Source organism: Ruditapes philippinarum, unplaced genomic scaffold (genome assembly GCF_026571515.1).
Source record: "Ruditapes philippinarum isolate M1 unplaced genomic scaffold, ASM2657151v2 ctg628_1_1_1_1, whole genome shotgun sequence".
NCBI classification, from domain to species: Eukaryota; Metazoa; Mollusca; class Bivalvia; order Venerida; family Veneridae; genus Ruditapes; species Ruditapes philippinarum.
In genome coordinates this window covers 21,171-42,371 of record NW_026857484.1, presented here as the reverse complement: position 1 = coordinate 42,371, position 21,201 = coordinate 21,171, and the positions used below count along the sequence as shown (strand labels likewise).

General features: G+C 33.0%; 1 protein-coding gene across 1 annotated transcript in view; it reads left to right on the top strand.

The window, feature by feature from the left end:
• The first annotated feature begins 389 nt into the window (after positions 1-389).
• The window catches only part of LOC132749905 (baculoviral IAP repeat-containing protein 6-like), a 39,134-nt gene continuing 18,322 nt past the window's right edge, over positions 390-21,201 (top strand). Inside the window, exons 1-24 of the mRNA XM_060739829.1 lie at positions 390-610; positions 4,483-4,664; positions 5,070-5,204; positions 5,510-5,760; positions 5,949-6,077; positions 6,807-7,026; positions 7,302-7,459; positions 7,734-7,861; positions 8,344-9,759; positions 10,173-10,364; positions 10,860-11,079; positions 11,415-11,907; positions 12,348-12,541; positions 12,959-13,132; positions 13,603-13,728; positions 13,933-14,187; positions 15,015-15,735; positions 17,655-17,790; positions 18,035-18,249; positions 18,480-18,695; positions 19,089-19,223; positions 19,678-19,832; positions 20,049-20,327; positions 20,629-20,888. Coding sequence (XP_060595812.1) covers positions 424-610; positions 4,483-4,664; positions 5,070-5,204; positions 5,510-5,760; positions 5,949-6,077; positions 6,807-7,026; positions 7,302-7,459; positions 7,734-7,861; positions 8,344-9,759; positions 10,173-10,364; positions 10,860-11,079; positions 11,415-11,907; positions 12,348-12,541; positions 12,959-13,132; positions 13,603-13,728; positions 13,933-14,187; positions 15,015-15,735; positions 17,655-17,790; positions 18,035-18,249; positions 18,480-18,695; positions 19,089-19,223; positions 19,678-19,832; positions 20,049-20,327; positions 20,629-20,888 — 6,577 coding nt within the window. The 5' untranslated portion in view covers positions 390-423. The remainder of the gene's footprint in view (positions 611-4,482; positions 4,665-5,069; positions 5,205-5,509; positions 5,761-5,948; positions 6,078-6,806; positions 7,027-7,301; positions 7,460-7,733; positions 7,862-8,343; positions 9,760-10,172; positions 10,365-10,859; positions 11,080-11,414; positions 11,908-12,347; positions 12,542-12,958; positions 13,133-13,602; positions 13,729-13,932; positions 14,188-15,014; positions 15,736-17,654; positions 17,791-18,034; positions 18,250-18,479; positions 18,696-19,088; positions 19,224-19,677; positions 19,833-20,048; positions 20,328-20,628; positions 20,889-21,201) is intronic.

Here is a 21,201-nt window from a genome sequence, read left to right as displayed (position 1 = left end):
AACCTATTCAGCTCATTTTGGAGGGTGAGTGATTGGTGTCAGAGCAGTGTATATTGCAGTATCGTCTGCAAACAAGCGGACCTGGGAATTTATGTTTTGTGAGAGGTCATTTATTTAGGCGAGATACCATATATTCTAAATTTCATTCTAAATTCTATTCTAAGTTCTATAAATTCAATCATGGATTTATAGACAATTTCCATTTCCTTCTTTGTTCATATTTTTTGTTAAATCATTTTGCATCTCTGGCAGAAACAATTTTGCTACCATCTTTAATGATTGCCTAACACATAGTTGAGTTTATCTAAAATTTCAGCTCTAGTCGCGTTTTTGCGCAGTAAATATTTTGCCGTAGCGAATTTAGGCTCGGGAAGATGGAAATTAATCAAGAGCTGTGAGGTCATCGATAAATTTTAAGGCAAAATGGCTTCCCTCACAGGGAAGCACCAGTGGTATGTTGGTGAAGATGGCTGTATTTCCATCGGAGAGCCAGCAAGCAATGTGACATACCACTCAGCCTTGAATTCAATAATTGTAACAACGGATGAGCCAGCTGTAAAGATTTACGATGTTACCTCAGGATCAGTTTTACAAAAATCTGACCTTTCTGGTAAGAAAATCGAAAATGATAAAATTTCTAATAAAATATTTCTTCGTTGACAAAGTTTTGCAATGTAAAACAAGATCTTTCTAATTTGTATTATAGATAAAATTTGATGGTTGTTGCCTGATATGTTTCCTAGGTAATAATTTATATATGACGGTGATCATTTTCTAATCTGCTAATTGCTGAGAAACGGCCCCTGAAAAATTCTTTAAGAAGAAGAATTTCTTCTTCTTCTTCTTCCAATATAATACAGACACCTTCCGGCGTATACTCGTACTAGCGCAGCGCTGTGTGAGAAGTGTCTATGTACAAGAGTGATTTAAAAAAGTACTATGTATAGTGCTGGTAAAAAGGTAAAAACACCGGACTGTCTATCGGAGAGTGAGTGGTAGTACTTCATGTATTTCATACATTTTAATCCTGTTTTTTTTTTTTTAAAGAATATTTGAAACTTTGTGAATACCCTATTGTAAATTGAAACATGTATATGTATTCTGGGAAATAAAATGAAATAAAATATGTTTATCACAGAAACAGCGGGCAATAGTGTATGCCTTGTTCTCATGTTTTCGGGGGTTCTCATATTTTCATGGCGTCATTTTCGGTCGTGAATGACAGCTCGTGCGATTGATTGGGTTCTCCAAAAAGCATCAAGTTTTTGCAGACACTTATTTCTATTAATTATTACCGTTAGAATGCGTACTTAACATATTAAACACGTAAATATAAGTCTGTCAATGTCATTTCAATTATATTTTTTTTTCTTCTTATTTTTGTATGTTATTTTCAACTACACAGCAACAAAAAATAACAAAAAACGTATCTTTGCCTAAAAATTCATCACCGGGACTTATGCCAAACTTAAACCAATGTCCCGAAATATATTGAGTACAGTATAGAATTTGAGCACATGCAACATCACTACCGAAACGAGACCATCCAATCAAAATCCCCGAAAATATGAGACAGCTTTCGCGCGACGCAGACTACAGATAGTGAAAGTAGAAAGATAAGGATTTCTTACTGAAATCGTTTATTTTCATATTTTAAACGGTTCCTTTTTGTCTGTCAAAGTTTTTACTCACTGTTGATGTTTTTTGTCTTCCATTTACTATTAATTTAAAAACTGTGGCTTAAATTTAAAACGTTAAACCCCCGAAAATACGGGTCAACGGCATAATAAAGCCATTTAAAAACGATAGGCCTATTACACAAGTGTAATAACACTTTGACATGACGTCATTTGCGCTATATATTAACATAGAGTTTTAGTGCGCTATTGTTAGCATAACACTATCGAACTCCTCACAACGATTACCTCCCTTGCCAGAATTGTAATCACTGCCTTTACAGATGTCACATGATGATGAAAGTCACATGACGTCGTGTCAAAATTCAAATGTAAATAGCGACTGTTACATAGAATATCTAACGTCATTTTTCTCTTTCTATTTTATTTATAACATTTCGTACCTTTGTACGTTATATTTTATAAAAAAAATATCAAAAGTATACAAAATAATGAAAAATAAATTAAAACGCTAAAAAATATAAAATATCAAAATATTGATATTTAAGTGTTTGTGACGGCAGAGATCTCTGAACTGATAAGGGGAGATCACTCAGAGCTCCAGATAGCGTGCATATCAGCATGAAATACGCATAGAAAATCTAAAATACGCATCACTTTCCAAATTCCGACGTGCGTCAAAGTTACGCACAACAAAATGAAAATACGCTTGGTATGTCAAAATTTAAGCGTGAAAGAATAGAAGTGTAAACATTTGATATTTAGAAAGAGAATGTTTTGAGCATAAAAATACAATATATTTTCCATTTTATCATGTTTATTGCATTGAAAACTAAAAATTATGTTGTCAACAATGCATGTTAAAAACGTAAAACTCTCGTAGATCAACCTGTGAAATTATTGATAAAATTTTTGCCAGATAATCATCGTAGGAGTTAACAATATTATTTTTTGTTAAGGCATCTATTGACATGCTTATGCCTCAATATAAACAAAAATATAATAATATTTTTAATTTCTCACTTTTGTTGTTGGAACAAAAAAACATGTTTTTCACCTGCAGTTTTGTACTCAATATTTTCGTACTCGGTCTACAGTTACGGACAATTTTCTCTCAGACCAATACTTTTTAAGGAAAGATTTTAAAAAAAATCTTGTTTATTTCTCTTTAATTATTATTTCATCTATAATTGTTCAAACTGGAGTACATGATAAGGTACATGCCAACAGAAATAAAGAAAGAAAAATATTGACTCCTAGAATATAAAATAATTTCAGGGCTTCCACTAGTGGAAGTTTGGGAGTCATTTACTCCTTCATTTTGGCTTGTGACTTCCAAAATCTAATACTTTTCCTTCTTTACCTATATAATGTGACTTCCAATATCAGAGATTTTGAAGTCTTTGACTTCCAAATTTTGAAAATTGAAGCCCTGATAATTTTGCTGTGTACCCTAACTTGAGTTCCAGTATACTCTGAAAGTCTGACTTTACAGAGCATGTTTTGTATTGTTTCACATTGAATCAGTATTTTATTTGTAAAAGTTTTTCTAAAAAAGAAAATAAACAAACAATTAAACAAAAACAATAAGTTTAATTTGTTTATAAAAATGCAAAATGCTTTTTTGACAGATTTTACCCCTTAAGTTTTTCAGAATTTGCATTTTACCACTCACTCTAGATTTTGAGGGGTAAAAACCCCTTGGCCAAAAAAATTACCTTGAGCTCTGTCACTGCATAGAAGATTGTTACACTATAGGCGCCTCAATGAAAAATGACTCATTTTAACTGTAAACCGTTCTCTTTTTGAACATGTGATAAATAGAATATAATATTAATATTCAAAGAGAATATAAATTATAACAAATTACATATAAAAACTACATGTATGTGCTGTTTTAGTAACCAAATGATTTTGTAAATTTAAACATTTTGGTACATTTTAAGAGTTTCTTCACTTATTTCTGGATGAAAACCAAATGATTTTTTTGTAAATGTTAACATTTTGATACATTTTAAGAGTTTCTTCACTTATTTCTGGATGAAAAACTGTGAAACATATTAATAAGCAGTCAGAGAAACACAAAAGGGTAATAAATATCAAAATGAAAAGTAAAAATTATCACTGACTTCTTCAAACATTTGTGTGATAAAAGTGTGATAAAATAGAAATGAAATTGCAATATTATTTGATTTTATAGATACTTTTAATGCACCAGTCAATTGTAACTCTTTTCCCCGTCCCTCATGACTGGCACTTTGATTGCTAGACTACAATTGACTGTTTTCCCCATCTCTCATGAATGGCACTTTGATTGCTAAATAACAATTGACTGTTTCCCCCCGTTCCTCATGAGTGGCACTTTGATTGCTAGACTACAATTGACTGTTTTCCCCATCCCAAATGAGTGACACTTTGATTGCTAGACAACAATTGACTATTTTCCCCATCCCTCATCAGTGACACTTTGATTGCTAGACTACAATTGACTGTTTTCCCCTTTTATTTAATATGAGTGGCACTTTGATTGCTAGACTTTAATTGACTGTTTTCCCCATCCCTCACAAGTGGCACTTTGATCGCTAGACTACAATTGACTGTTGCATAACTTGTGATAAAGATGGCTTCTAAAGACCTTATACTGAAAATCTGTTAATAGGATGCCATGTTGTTTCTCAATTTAGATTAATGGTAATGTAATTTGATAGTGCCGAGCATATCTGTTATTAAAAATGTTTTTATTTGTTTTCATAGATTCATAACTTCAAATATTCTTTTTATTGAAATATTTGTAAGATAGATAGATTGTTATGTGATGTTTATCATTTAGTTTTATTCTCTACAGCAACAAAAGGTGACAGAGTTAGGAGCATGTATTTGCCAGAGAAAAATAGAATGGTTTTCAGTAATGATGTTGCAGTTGGTGTGCGGAGGGATTTACAAGGTGTTTTATTACTTGATACTGCTCTACAGACACCGGTAGCCTCTCAAGATGATAAAGTTAGATTGGAACTCCCTTTAGCGGAGGTAAGGGTTTTAACTTGTGATATAGATTCTGCTTTACTGAATCATTTTATGTTTGACATTTTGTTTTAAACTTATTTTATTGCATGACATACATGTTAAATTATACAAATGATAAGTACTAAGTACATAACATTAAACAAAAGAAAATGGATATGATAGTTCTGAAATTGAAACATACGCAATCCTGTGTTAGGTTTCATGGTTGATTAAGATTGTTGACTTGAATCACTTATACCTTACCACAGTTAGATCACTTATACCTTACCACAGTTAGATTGAACTTGAGGACTTTCATGTGAGGAAGTGATCTAGCTAGTTTGGTTCTACTTGGGTGTCCTCCCATGCCTGAAATAAGTAAGTAAGGGGCATTAAATTGTTATAAAAGTTGTTACCTCATCTCTTCAGGCCAGTCAGCTGTTGAAGTCTATAGCAAGTGCGGAGTTACAATGTACAGATGCTGTTGATGTAGTAGTGAAAGAATTACAACAAAAAATTGAGGCTGTACAAGAAGCAACGAAAGGCAATCATAAAACAGCAAAGGTATAAAAAAAACACTCTATCAAACTATAAGTTTGGTTCCGCATAAAACTTACGTCAGAGGCTCAGGTTAAATGCCTTTTATATCAACACTATTGTCATTTTCAAATAGTTTCTTTGATCATAATCTAAACATATCCTTTGACAATATTTGTTTGTTATACAAAAGGCATATCATTTTAAGTTGATATTTGGTTCCTAAGAATGTTAAGTAACGGTATTATATGTCTTGAAATATGCACTTTCATGAAAAAATGTGCATTTTTAATGTGTTAGTAAATATTTTGTCTTTTTTGTTTTGTTTTCAGTGGGCAACAGTTTGTTTAGATGTTCCGTATAGTTCACTGAAAACAGCAAGTAGTTCTCTTGTAACAGAAATGAAGCGTATGAATATTCACAGACCAGGACTGTCCATTGCTTCTGCTGTTACTGATCGACTAGGTTACCTGTTGCCTAGCAACAGTTTAGATCTCAGTGGTTGTACTATAGAAAGGTCATTGATGTATAGCGAGGCAGCTAGAAGAGATACATTTACAAAATGGCCACATATGAATTACAAGTAAGTTGAAATTAAGGAAAAGGAATTTAATTATTTTTGTGTTTGTGCATAGCCTGGAATTTATTAGTAAAAAACTTGCACATTTTACTTTTTTGCTCATCATAAAATATCTTTAAAACTTTTTGACATTGCATAAGTACATTCAATAAATGTATGATTGTTTTCACAAAAATTGTATTAAATACCAGGTGGGCTTTACCAGACCCTATGGCTCAAGCAGGCTTTTACCACCAGCCAAACATTTCTGGAGATGACAGAGCCCTATGTTTTACATGCAATGTGTGTCTAGTCTGCTGGGAACCAACAGATGAACCCTGGTGAGTTAAAAATAAAATAAGATTATAATTATTATACATGAAATGGCTTGTTTATCTTTTCAACACTTGTCATTAGAGACAGCTGTTTGCTTGGCATCCCATTTTAGATAAGAGGTAAGCTTTTGTGATAGAATGATGTCTGTCTTTTGTTGTAATGCACTACATGTATTAATTTAAATAATATTTTCTCTTCTCCTACAAAAGCTAAAAACAGGCTTTAGAAATTTACAAAAAAAGAGAAAGATATTCTCCCCAGAAATTAAAATACTCAGAGCTAAAAGATAAGAATATAGCATCACCTTCTGGTCCTTTACAACAGTTATATAAATTATACATTAAGTCAAAGATAGCCTTATCCAAAAATCCCTTAGTTTACATAAATTTATATAGGAAAAAAAATACACATGTTTCTCTGAAATTACATGTCCTGGAGCTAAGTGACAGTAATGTAGAAAGCAAGCAGTGAGATAATAATATGATGAAGTTTGACAGTAATATAGAAAGCAGTGAGATAATAATATGATGAAGTTTGATAGTAATATAGAAAGCAGTGAGATAATAATATGATGAAGTTTGACAGTAATATAGAAAGCAGTGAGGTAATAACATGATGAAGTTTGACTGTAATGAAGAAAGCAGTATGTTTTTCTTCACACTTTAGTCTCTGTGGTTTTGCTTGACATTTATGCAATCTTTCAACATTTCCACTTTTATAATATAAATTGATAGGTCTGAACATGAAAGACATTCACCATCATGTCCGTTTGTGAAAGGAGAGCAGACACAGAATGTTCCTCTATCAGTGACATACGCTACCCAGCCAGCACTGACACATAGTACAACTGGGGAGAAGATAGCCTGTGTGAGCACCACTGCTAGTGAAGATTATATAGCAACTTCAACCAAACATGGCCATGTTGTAGTATGGAATCTAAAACAGAAAATGAAGGTAGTGTTTATATGAATATAGCCAGGCTTAACTATAGTGAGGACTGTCAGATTTATCCTAAAATCCAAATCTTTACAGCTTAATTTGATATCTAAAAATCCAGATTTGTACATATCACTCCTTCCTATCTTTATTAATAGAGTTATAGATTCTGTGAAAGAGAAAAGCTAGTTTCTTTTTATTCCTAAAATGATTAAAAATCTGTAGAAGGGAGAAAGAATTGTATTATTTGGATTTGTCATTATAGTTTTAACTATATGCTGTTGTTATTGCAGAAACATTGCCAGTTTGCAATAGATCCATCAGAAACTCCTGTAGCACTGAAGACTGGTTTACAAGTAGACAGACAAAATAAACATAGTAACCAGACTGATACACATGATGTAAATATGGAGGACAGTCTAGAAATATCATCAACTAAGGGAGCTGAAGGGTATGTCAAAACTTTTTTATGGTGTTTGCAACAAACAAAACAACATGGAAAACTTTGGATCATCTTTTTATTTATCTGTTTTATGTTGATTTAATGTAATGTTACTAAATAAGTTATCATGATGTTTAGATAATAAAGAAATTGAATATGTCTGTCCTAAGTATGATTGTAAATGACTAATAAGACAATTTTTCTTCAGCACATTTTTTGTACATCTTAGAAAACTTATTTTTGTGTATATCTTAGAATTATATATTTTGATAAATTTGTTTAGGTCTAAAGAAGATGTGGTGGATGCACAGAAGATGCATTCAGGAACATCACAGTTTGTCCTTGAAGATGTAGAATGTAAAGAGGAACTGATGGAAATACCTCTCCATGAAGCTTTACCACAAACAGATGGTATGTGAAATATTTTATCTGTTTATGTTAATATTATTCTTTATGTAGTTGTTCATATTCCTCCAGTTTTAGGTGATCGATTTAGAAGCATTATGTTATTTTGTATTGAGAATAGTTGAACAAGCAATCTGTCTTGCAGCTCTTATTATATCTCATGAAGAAAAAATTATTATTAAAATTCATGCTGTAATGAAAATGGTGCCTAAAATAGTTACTTTGCCTTGTAATCTGTTATTATTCTGAAATTGTCTTATCCTTCTTTGAATTTAGTATTTTTTCATTGTAAATCTTAAGGGATTTAAAAATCCAAATGATAAAATTGGCAGTTAGCAAACAATACAAAGCTTTTCCTAGAATTGTATGCTGACTTGGCTCTATACTGTCAGAGACTAGCACTTTATAGTCATAAATGTTTTAGCTTCAAAATTGTTTAAATTGCACAAATTACTAATTGTTTCTGATTGTGTCTCTTCCTTTTTCAGACTCAAAATCTTTTATTAGACCTAATGAAGACATTCAGGTGACATCTCTATGTGTTGTTGAAAAGCCAGAGACTGAGTGTGTTGAAAGTCAGGTAACAAGAGGCAAGAAAGACCAGAAAATAAAAGTAAAGAAAAGACCTATACAGCCTAGTGTAATATGTGGGGTATTACTAAGATGTCCAAAAAACCAATCAAACTGTGATGATGACACTGGGCAGTCTGATGTTCAGACTGATGTACAGTTAATGAATAAAGTAAATGAAAGTGTTAGTGGAGAAACATCTCCACAAATTATAACTGATGCAGACTGTGATACACTTGCTCACCAGACTGTGCCCACAGATGATGACTTTCTAAATTCTGCTACAAATTTCATTCCTTACCTGCTCATTGTATCAGTCAAAGAAGATGTAAAACGAATATCTAAACAGCCAAGCACAGATTCTCTAAAGCCTTCTACAAGCTCAGGGAATATGGTGCCAACATTAGGTAGTATGTCTATGAATCAACCAGACTGGAGTTTGTTAGACATGTACGACTCTGACCAAGATTGTCAAATTGTGAAGGTAACACCTGGTCCGACGTCACTTTCAACAAGTAGTCCAACGGAGAGTAGTAAGCAAGATGACATGGCAGAAAGCAGCGGAAGTGGAAAAGTCTCAATACCAGAGAGTGCAATAAAACGTCTTTCAAGTCAAAAATCCGGAACTGTACTACAATGTGTTGAATTACCTAGTGAATTTCAGTCAGAAAATTTAGAAATAAAATCAATTTGTCCCACACTTGACAAACAACATATAATTGTCGTAGTTTCACCACGAAATACATGTTCATCTCAGTCATCAGTGACTAGTGTGAAGTGTGAGGATAATTCTGAAACTGTTAGTGATAATAGTAATCCAACTAATTTTATTTTATCAACTAGTGAATCACAGAGTGATAATTCTAAGAAATCTTCTGGATTTTCAGAAACAAGTGAAACAAGTGGCTCTGATGATAATATGAATACAAATACTTCAGTCGGAAAATCAAACTCATTGCCTGATTCTGGTTGTATTCTTATTTACAAGTTTAATTATGATCCTGAAACTATGTACGCCACTTTAGAAGAAAAACCGGTGATAGTTCGACATACTGACACGTCTGATGGTGGGATTTCTTGTTTATTTGTGTTGCCAGGGGAGATATGTGATCAGATGGAGGAGGAAGACATTGTTCAGTGTGATGATGAAATATTTGTCTCTGCCCCCACAACAGACTTTCCTCAAGGGGGTAAATTGTCGGGACTTTATGGTCAATTGGCTGTGATATTTTCTAGTGGGAAAATGAATATTCTCAGCAGCTGTGATTTAAATGTTCTTGCCTCTATACAGCCTCCAGCTGGAGATAAGTTCATTGATGTCACTTTCTGTTCTGGTATGTACCTCATCATATTTTGTTGAATATTAGGAAATGTTTTATCTATATACAGTCTATGTGTTTTAGTGACTTTGCCTAACTGCAAATCTTGCATAGCTGATAAAGAAATGTATGATAGTGAATGATCTTGGATATGTTAGTAAAATGGTTAAACTATTAAATTACACTTATTTTTCTTTAGAAGTATGTAAATGAGCATGTAGCACTTTCAATATGAAGCAAACACTTTATAGATATGTTATAATAATGATAATGATGACGATAACATTAATAGGGGGATAAATAATAAGTTTATAAATGTTCATTTACCACCTATAAAATGAAGATTATAACACAAGTATAAATAACCAAAAAATAATAACAAATCTTTTCATGGAAATAAAATAGTAAACTCTTGTAACATTTTGCAGGAATTGACAGACTGTGCCTGTGTTCTAGTCAAGGAAAGCTGTTTTTCTACCAGTTAAGTGAAGATGTTCCAGATCAGTCTGACAGTGTGATAGAAGGGGAGCTAACTCCAGTAGCAGAATTCTCTGATTCTATGTTTCCAGGTGAAACAGTGCGACCAGATGAAGGTGTAGAACAGTCACCAAAAACCTCAAGTAAGTCAACAAAAAACATCGTATTTTATCAGACTGATATTATTTGGGTTAAGGTGTTTAACATTCAATTAGTGCGGCTTATTTCTGTGTGTTTGATTTTCTGTCTTATGTGAAGATTTACAGAAGGTTAATGGTTCTATAGAGACTTTGAATTTCACATGTAGAGGAACATTTGCTTTTCCCCCATCAGAAAAAAACTGATACATGATATATCCTTTAGGCTGTCTATATAATGTTAAACAAGTATATGTACAGTAATGTTTTCTGAGGTGAAATTAATACATGTAATGTAAACATTCATCTGTTTTTCATAAGCCTTTATATATTTGAGATTTATCCCTTCAGGAGACTTTATACCCTGTAATAAGACTTTGCTCATCAGCATACATATATCAACTGGTCAACTAAAGTGTTTAATCTAGAAGTACATAAATTTATGTCTTAAGGTAAACTTATTGTATAGTGATTAACATTTTAAACCTTTAAACTTTTCAGACTCAGATCTTCTTGCTAAGAAATCACTGACTTTTGAATCATTAAGTCAAGTACATAACTTGATCCAGTTTGAGAATTTAATGCCCAGATTTACAGCAACAGTTCCTCCATGTTGGACAGAAATTCAACAAGAACAACAACAACGGCGACATCCTCAACACCTGCAACATCAAGGGGAGGCAACTCAACATACTAGAACATGGAAACTTCAACCAGACAGGTATAATTATTTTGTTTTTTCTATGTAAATGTTCAGCTGGCTCTCTAATTTCATTTTTCCTACCATACCACAACATTTATATCATGTTTAGGGTAAAAAATAAAAGAAAGTATATTTTCATCTGTTGCTACATTATATTTGAAGTATATGTCTAATTACTCTTTTTCTGAAGTAGTATGTAAAAAAGATTTGTTTTTCATGTTTAAGCAAATACACAACAGTTAGATTAAAATTTATCCAAAATGGCCTACATATAGTATAAAATGATGTTGATTTACATGTATGTAAATTAGTTTTGTTTTGTTATAGTAATAATGCTGATACTATATTTACAGCAACACATGGGATGAACATCTGTTAGAGATAGTGTTACCTCGAGTATGTTGTGTGGGACACGTGGATGTTAAATTTAGCATCAGTTCACTATGCCCATTAACTCCAGATATACAAATGACACTACTTAAACAAAATATCAACGCCATATGTCGTCAGTCGAAAACCGGACCAGAAGCATCCTCTACACCTGTTGATAGTAAAATAAATTTTAACATCGGCCAAACATATAATTCTGACGAGTCTGATTCTTCAACATCTTCTGGTACAACTGCAGCGATAAATAATGTATGTGACCCACAATTTCTTGAAAGTCATAATGCGGAGATATTGTGTGGACCAGTCAGTATATCAGACTGTCTTGATCTATCTGGAAATAGTGGACTGGTGTCACTAACAAGTCCACAACTACTGCTATCCAAACCACGATCTTTCCTCCTGCATATCAAGGGCTTTCCTAGTAAAATTATAGAACGACATGCTGAAAAAATGAAGGTAACTTGTTTACTGGTTTAAAGCCTTTTGAATATACATAGAGATTTTCTAAATGTGTTCATTATGTCACTCAATCTTATGTTTTATATATTAATAATTGAACTCAATATTCTGATAAAATGCACTTTTTCGTTTTGAAACTAAAATATTAAAATTTGCAATCTGTAGATTATTTAAAAGCTTAAGATAATCTAATTTACGTGTATATTAGAAAAGTACATTATGTTCAATAGGGGAATTTTCATGGTTTTTTTTGTAAATTTTTTTTAAATGCATGGTGAATAAGTAAATTGTCAAACTTCAAAGTTTGACAAATAATATTTCTTAAACTAAATACATTGATTAAAGTATTTAGTTTAAATAAAGCATAGGAAGTAATAAAAGTTAATATGAATAATATAAATGTAGTTTTATAAGTTAGAATGTTGTACATATAGCAGGATATGAAGAAGAAGCGTACGGCAGCACAGGCATCAGACAAGAACAGAACAAAAACAATAAAGGCATTGTTTGAGAACTACTCTACTACTGCTGCTGGCAAAACAAGAGTTGATAGCTTTAAAGGATGTGATTGGCTCACAGAACTTTCTATCACAATCAGAAAAACAAAAAAGACAAATATTCCCAGAGAAAGGTAAACTATTATGAGGAAATATACCTCTTCAATTTTTCTGAACTTATTTTTATAAACATACCCCAGGTCATTACATTAATAGATATTATTTATAATGTTGTATTCGATAATCCTTCTTAAACACATCATCTACAGGGTAGGTAGGTGCGTTTTAAATCTTGTACTGTAAAGTACGGAATTTAACCATACTAGATATTCTTCAAAGGAGGCAAATCATTATCTGGGAAGTTTTAGAAAAAGAAACATGGTTTAGAGAGAAAAAACGATTTAATGTTATGCACAAGTATTTAAATTAATAATACTTAAAATTGTTTAAAATGTAGAATTAAAAAGAGACTTTGGTACTTGCTCATGAATATACACCCCACCGTTTTTGTGCATTAAGTCAAAATTACTGTTAATTTTCTATGTTTTCAGAGTTCAAAGAAATGCTGTAATAGATTTAGTTAGCTACCATGAGAAATTACTGTCGACAGTTGCGTTTAGTAAAGGATTCCTGTTAACAGGGATAAGTCCTGATCATGTTCAGAACATGTGCCTAGATGTGCTCACTTGGATTACCAATATACAAATGAATGACCCTGACAGAAGGTACTGTTTTTATGCTCTCTGAAGAAACTGTGGATAGTATTGTCACTCTTATTTGTCTTCATTTATCGCCTGATATCTTTGATATTTGTTATGTAGGTACTTTGCATGGATTCTACCTTGGATGTAGTTTGAAGTTAATGAGGTCAAGGTTTATGAAGCTAAAACAATTGATATATCTTCCCTGATAAGTTTGGCAATGTTGAAGCTGTGTAAAAGTAATGTTTACAAACATTTATTGATGTCACAGATATTCTTGTTATTAAAAAAAAAATAACTTTGATAAAATTTGTTTTTACACATTTTGATTTACTCATTAGGCTTTAATATGTTTTTGAAATTCTGCAAAATGTTGAAAAAACTTACATCATGAAACTTTCTTGTAACTGTCAGATATGGAATAAGCCTAAAAGAAATTACCCATCTTTTTATATTACCTAATGCAATAAATCTAAATTGTGTTTTATTTGCAGAAGTTCTGGACGTTGCATTTTATCAACAATTCAGCCAAAGTTAAAGGAGATCATACAAGCTTGTTTTATACAAGGAACAAGAACTACATCACATAAATGTTCTAGACTTCTCTCACAGTGTATGCAGTAAGTAGTTTTTACTATTAACAGAATTTTTACATTAATTTACATACCAGTTTAATGGAAGACTATTTTGATCTCTTTTAAATTAAAAATGAAGAGAAAAACTGTTAATGTTATGACAACTCTTTTTGCAAATAAGTTTATTGAAAAGAAAAGGATTTTTAGCAAGATACCAGTGTTATGTTACCTAGAATATTTTTATTTTAGATATAGTAAGCGGGCTTCTGATCCTGATTTAGCACCAGCTTTCAATCTTGGTCTCCTGGAAGCTTTACTAGATTGCCTCCCTTTGTTACCTTGTGCCTATTCAGCAGGAGGAGTGAAGTGGTATTTTACATTACTCAACCGTGTCAAGTGTATGGATGTAATAAGTACTTCTGCTGTTGCCGGGCAACTTCTAGGGGCTATCTCCAAACATTTCCATGAACGAGCCTCACCACTACATGCTATTTTGAAAGCCAGGTGAGTGATGTTGCTAACAAGCAATAATAATATATTGGTTTTGTGAAAACTACACACACTTCGTGTTTTGTGATATTGTCTATTTAATGTTGGAGTCATTGGGTGTCTGATAGGGCTGTCATTGATGGACAAATTTGTATTGATATAACGAGAGACAAATATCGACGATATATCAATATATCGATATATCGACTTTAACATTAGATACAATGAAAAACATTTAAATGTGTGTTTTTAATTGGGATCATGGTGTTATGCATGCTTGTATTAGACTACAAATACTACAAACTGACAGAAAGTGTCTTTTTTTCTGTTATTTTTGTTACTGACATTTGAAAACAGAGTTTAAAGTTCAAGTTAGCCTAGAAAACTTGAAAAAAGTGACTTCTCTTATTATGCATAATTGAGAGGTATGATATTAACAGAAATAAATTTAAGCTTGTATTGATATGTGAAAGTGGGTATCGATATTGTATCCGATGATATATCGCGATATTCAATGACAGCCCTAGTGTCTACCTGTTAAAATGATTATTATATTTTGATATGGATGGATGTATATTATTGTTGAGAAAAAAGTAAAAAATCACTTTCAAAGGCCTTAAAAGGTAGGGTAGTGATCCACATTTTTTATTTTCATCAATTTGTTTCAATTATGATTCTCTTCAATCTTGCAAAGTTCAAGAAAGTTCTCAGCACTAGTTTAAGGTTTTCTTTCTTTGTCTTTTATAAAAAATTTCAGTACTCCTGAAAATGTCTATGTTAAAAGCTTTTTTCATTGTTGTATACATTAGACAATTCTATAATTTTGTTTTATTTTGATACAGATATGGATTAAATGGTCACCCTTTTGAACCAGACCTGTTTGATATGGAAATACCACAAGCTGTGAAACAAATTATTCCTGGGAACCAGAGTATATCTTCTTTTACAAGTTCAGTGTCTGGAACCAGTACATCAACTAGTTCTTCAACAACTTCATCAACTGCTTCCCAGCAACATGATGATCTAGATTTTTATGACTTTTTTAATGGTCCATCAGAAAAATCTACTAAATCATTGATGGAGCATGCCAGAAATCATGTACTAGGTATGTTAGAGGTTGAACCTCTGCATTTTACCTGTCATTCAACCAGTGACGGCACTAAAATGGAACGTCTTGACAGTACAGCCACCAATGGATCATCTGTGATAAATCCAGGTTTAGGAAGTTCAAGTCTTGGGGGAAATATGTCAGGGACTATAAACTTCGGAGAATCCATGCCTCAGACAACTTATAGTTTGTCACACTCGAGTTTACCATATAACCTTCCTCAAACAATATCTGTAGCAGCAAAACAACTTCATGAACAGAACTCTAAAAACTATCAGTCAGTGAAACATAAAATAATGCATATAAAACAAATGTTACATGAAGTGAACAAGAATATCCCTCCCTCAGTACAGAAAACACCAAGTGGTAGCTCAGAACTGATGCCATCTACACCTAAAACAACACCACAGGTGATGACTCCTCCCCTTACACCACCTAATGAAGCTTGGCAACAGGTAAAATATTATTTTATTCTATGTATAAGTTTGAGAAGGCCTCATGCATATGGAATAGTTATTTGTGTAGTACTTTTTTAATCGAAAAGAAAGAAATAATGTTTAATTAAGGTTCAATTAGATTAGAAATTTGTCTGTTTATAATTTATGTTGTGTATAAGTGTTCATATCCAGTTGATAACAAACAAGCACCAGTATGCTATCTAATACTTTAAGATAGCCACATTTTCATTCTTCAATTTTTGATAATTTGTCATAGAACAAATCAGGACATGTTCTAGGAAAGGATCTGTCAATTATCTTAGAAACATGTATGGTTAGTTACCTTTAAAATTTGACTTAGTAAGCAATGATTCTTTAATTTCAAATATGAAGAAACACTTTTTAGCTCACCTGTCACAAAGTGACAGGGTGAGCTTTTGTGATCGCTTTTCGTCCGGCGTCCGTAAACTTTTACTTTAAATGACATCTCCTCATAAACCGCTGAGCCAATTTCATCCAAACTTCACAGGAATGTTTCTGTGGTGGTCACCTTTAAAAATTGTTCAAACAATTTAATTCCATGCAGAACTCTGGTTGCCATGGCAACCGATAGAAAAAACTTAAAATTTCTTCTTTTAAAAAACCCAAAGAGGTAGAGCTTAGATATTTGGCATGAAACATCTTCTAGTGTGTGTCTATCAAGTTTGTTCAAATAAATGCCCTGGGGTCAAAATTTGCCCCGCCACGGGGGTCACTGTTTTTCCCTATATGCATATAGTAAAAACTAAAAAAATCTTCTTTTAAAGAACCCAAAGAGCTAGAGCTAAGATATTCAGCATGAAACATGTTCTCATGGGTCTCTACCAAATTTGTTCAAATAAAAGCCCTGGGGTCAAAATTGGCCTGGCCCCAGGGGGTCATTGATTTTCCCTATATGCATATAGTAAAAACTTACAAAATCTTCTTTTAAAGAACCCAAAGAGCTAGAGCTAAGATATTTAGCATGAAACATCTTCTAATGAGTGTCTTATTAAGTTAATTCAAATAAAAGCCCTGGCGCAAAATTGGCCCCGCCCCAGGGGGTCATTGATTTTCCCTATATGCATATAGTAAAAACTTATAAAATCTTCTTTTAAAGAACCCAAAGAGCTAGAGCTAAGATATTTAGCATGAAACATGTTCTAATGGGTGTCTACCAAATTTGTTCAAATAAGAGCCTGTGGTCAAAATTGGCCCTGCCCCGGGGTTCATTGATTTTATTTATGTGTATAGCAAAAAGTTAAAAAATCTTCTTTGAAAAAAAACCAAATAGCTAGAGTTAAGATATTAAGCATGAAACATCTTCCAGTTAGTGTCTTCAAAGTTTGTTCAAATAAAAGCCCTAGGGTCAAAATTGGCCCTGCCCCGGGGGACATTGATTTTCCTTATATGTGTATAGCAAAAACTTAAAAATCTTCTTTGAAAAAAAAACAAATAGCTAGAGTTTAGATATTAAGCATGAAACATCTTAAAGTGAGTGTTTTCAAAGTTTGTTAAAAAAAAAGCCCTGGGGTGTCATTGCTTTGAACTATATGTGTATAGTTAAAACTTAAAAAATATGTTTTTTAAAAAACTCAACGAGCTAGACCTTAGATGTTTAGCATGAAACATCTTGTAATGGGTGTCAACCAAGGTTGTTCAAATAAAAGCCCTGGGTTTTAAACTGGCCCCACTCTGGGGGCCTATATACAGGTGAGCGACTTCAGGGCCATCATGGCCCTCTTGTTTGTATTGAGACACTTAGCTTATATTTTCAAATTGTTTAGGAGTGCTGCAGTGTTTTTCTTATCCCCCCCCCCTAACAGTTGGTGAAATAGCTAGGAGTGATTTATTGTTGGCCACTCTTGCTGGAAAACATTGGTGCTAAAAATAAACTGGAAGTTTTTCTTATGATTCAGATATTTTTACAAGGAGATAAAGGTGACACACCAAAGATGTGCAGTCAGGCAAGGCCATCACTGTCAGTGCAACCAACTCATGCCCTACTTCAACCTCCACCACCACAGGTTCTAGTCATTGAACGTATCTATTCAGGTAATAATTTTTTTTTAGATGAAATTATTTTTGCTTAATTATGCAAGTTACCAAGATTTTATTTTGATCATGTTGATATAAACCTGTGTGGTTAAGCAGATTGTTATATGTTGTAATTTATTTACCATTTGCTCAAACTTAATATTGTAGTTTAACTTATTTTTATCGTCCTTCTTGTTTTACTCATTTCTTGATGATTATTTTATCTGAATTTAAATGTGATAACTAGTTTTATCTGTTACAGGTGCAAGAAGATTTGTGATATTAGATTTTGGTAAACCAATTTTATTGACTGATGTTATAATACCATTGTGTGGTGATCTTGCCTCACTGTCTATAGATGTCTGGGTACAAGGGGAGGAAATTGATGGTCAGAGACTGGTTGTGGCATCAGATATAGGAGTTCGCTCCCTTGTCATGAACAACATTATGCCACCACCTGTTTGTAGATATCTCAAGGTATGATTATAATTAACACTTAGTGTTGAAATATTAAAACCTTATAGAATAGAATTTGTAGAAGAACTGTATGATGTAGGATGATGGTATGAGGACAATAATGATGTCTTAAATTATTGTTTAGTTTATTTATTAAATATTTGTCAACTGATACAGAAAGTGATATAGAATTACTGTGTTACATACATTGATTGAAATAAGAAATAATAACATTATATGACCCATTTCAGATAACAACTATTGGAAGGTATGGCAGTGGAACTACAAGATCTAAGATTCCTATTGGTGCATTTTATGGTCACAGCTATATCTTACCATGGGAATGGAGTCACAAGTTTGATCATCACGGCACTGTAGGGACAGGTCCAAGTCAGCTTGACCTACCAACACAGTCTCAGTTATTGTCACATCTTGGAAGCTTTATGTCTCTTCTTGAGGATATTCAGGTAGAATTGATTTTAGTTTGAATTTTTTAAAAGGAATTTTGAACAATGAAAGTTACATATCAATGTACATGTCAGTAAGCATCAGTTTCAGAAAAAAATGCAGTTATGATATTTTATTTGCTTGTTCCCGAGTTCTTTTGTCATGTCAAGGCAATGTTTTAAAATCTTATATGTTTATCACTGCAATGTGTTGGCTATATTCAGCTCTTAAAATTATTTTCTTTGTTGATAAAGTTGTTAAGTCTGACATGGAATTGAAAGTTTTACCCTTCTCATAGGATATTTTTAGTAATTAAATGGGAAACATTCTGTTAGGTTGTATCTAATATTTCTACTTGATTTGAATTTTTTATATTTTTTTCTTTATTTACATTGACACAATTTGAATTTCAGTGTCGGTACAGCTTGGCACGGGCCAGACTAAGCACAATGGTCCAACAAGTGGAGTCATTACAATATGCCAACTTTCATACCCAGTATTACCTGAAAAAATCCAAGAACAATGATGAAGAAAACAGTATCATTCAGGTATGAGTTACTTCATTTAGTCAGTATGTTGAGATATTATTTTGAGGGTATGTGTTTTTGTTAGGCTATTAATCAGATAATGGGGTGATGGTGGTCGATTGGTTTATGTCGTTGACTTCAAACTTACTTTTCACCGCAATGGACTTTGGATTCTTTTATGTCAGGAAGCTATTCAGCTAGCTAACAGAACGTCAGTGGTTCTACTCAGGTGCCTGTTCCTGCTTGAAATAATGTACAGAGGAGCACTTGAGGTCTTCTTTCACCAGTAAAGCTGGAAGTTTCCATATGACCTATACAGTGTTGATGCAACATAAAACCCAAGGAAAAAAAAAAGAAAAGATTTGAGGATAGTTAAAATCAGTGGTACTAAGATTAATTGCTTGATTTCAAACTACCTATTTATACTCTGTTAAAAATATTTAACACAAAGAATATTTAACTGTACTATTTGCAGGCATACAATGAGTGTTTACAGTTACAGTTACAGCAGAATCTAGCTATGAGAGCTATAGATAGATTACAGAGTGCTATAGGACTACGAGTTCCTACAACACAATACCCATCAAACCAGATAACCATTCTCAGACAGGCTTCCACTGATAAACTAAGGTATATCTGTAACCTCTAGCTATTGTTTAGTGGAAGATTTGTTTTAATATTTGGATTTTACTTTGTCTTTACACAAAATGCTTTTTCATGTATCATTAGTATTGAAGTCTTCTTTGATAATGTAAAAAGTTGTATCATGTCCTGGACAGATCTGTTGAGGTTTGATAAATTTTCTGTAATAGATTTGTTTGATTGCTTTATACTTGTATATTGTAGATGTGTGTTGGAGAATCTACTGGAGACATTGATCAGTGTAACTAACACATCAGCTAGTATCCTCCAGCCACCAGTCTCACTATATACCAGTCTAAACCATCAGATATGCCAGGATGTGTTCAAATATTTATGTTTCCATGGTACCCCTAGACTACAGATCCTCACTGGCATGGTGCTGGTGAGGGTATGTGGGAGTCAGGCTTGGTTTGGAGAGTTTCTGGGTAACATGCTGCAGGAATATTTCCATTCTGAAACCATGCAAGTGTTTTCACAAGACAGGTAAGGCATCTTGAATTTAATTTGTTTTTAGCCAGTTTCTCAGTGTATCAGAATAATTTTAGAATTGATTTTCTTACATATTATGATTGCAACATTAAGACAGGTTCATTGATGTTTATTAAAGTGTTAAATTTGTATACTTGAGGTTTTTTGCCTAATTATAAGTTGCATAATCTATGGCTATAAGCTACTTAAATTAATGTATTGTGTACAATGTTACTGATTGAATTAAGTAAAAACTTATTCTATAACCATTATGGATTGGAATACATTTTCTAACTGCTGACTTTGACATTTTCAGGGTATTTATTTTATTGACTGCTATGGGTCAGAGGTCACTACAGGGTCCATGTTCTGTAAGCATTATGGAAAGTTTGCTGTCAATGTTGGCTAGGGTTCTTTCCCCTATACATAACACAACAGGAATGATGTCCCCTACTGGACAACTAGACCTCACACTGATTGGCTGGATTTTATTGTTCATGTGTCGTAACCTTGACAACACTATAGCAACAAATGGCAATGGGGAAGAAGAAGGAGCAACAGCAAAGAAAGTTACTGGTCAGTCTAGAATTTTAACCTTTACATTGTTACATAGAATAGGCTAAACTCCTTCTTTTCGGTGGCCATGTGGTTACGGTCATTGACATAGGCATGGAAGGGCACCAGAGGTCTTCCTCCACCAGTAAAGCTGAAAAGTCGCTATATGACCTCTTCTATGTTGGTGTGATGTAAATCCCAAACAACCCCCTCCCCCCCCCCCCATCCCGAAAAACAAACCCTTTTTTGCTTAATCAAAACAGGCTATGATACAGAAATAAGATTGTGAATAAACTAAGGAAATTCTATTTTAGATTTGGATAGCTGACAAAAG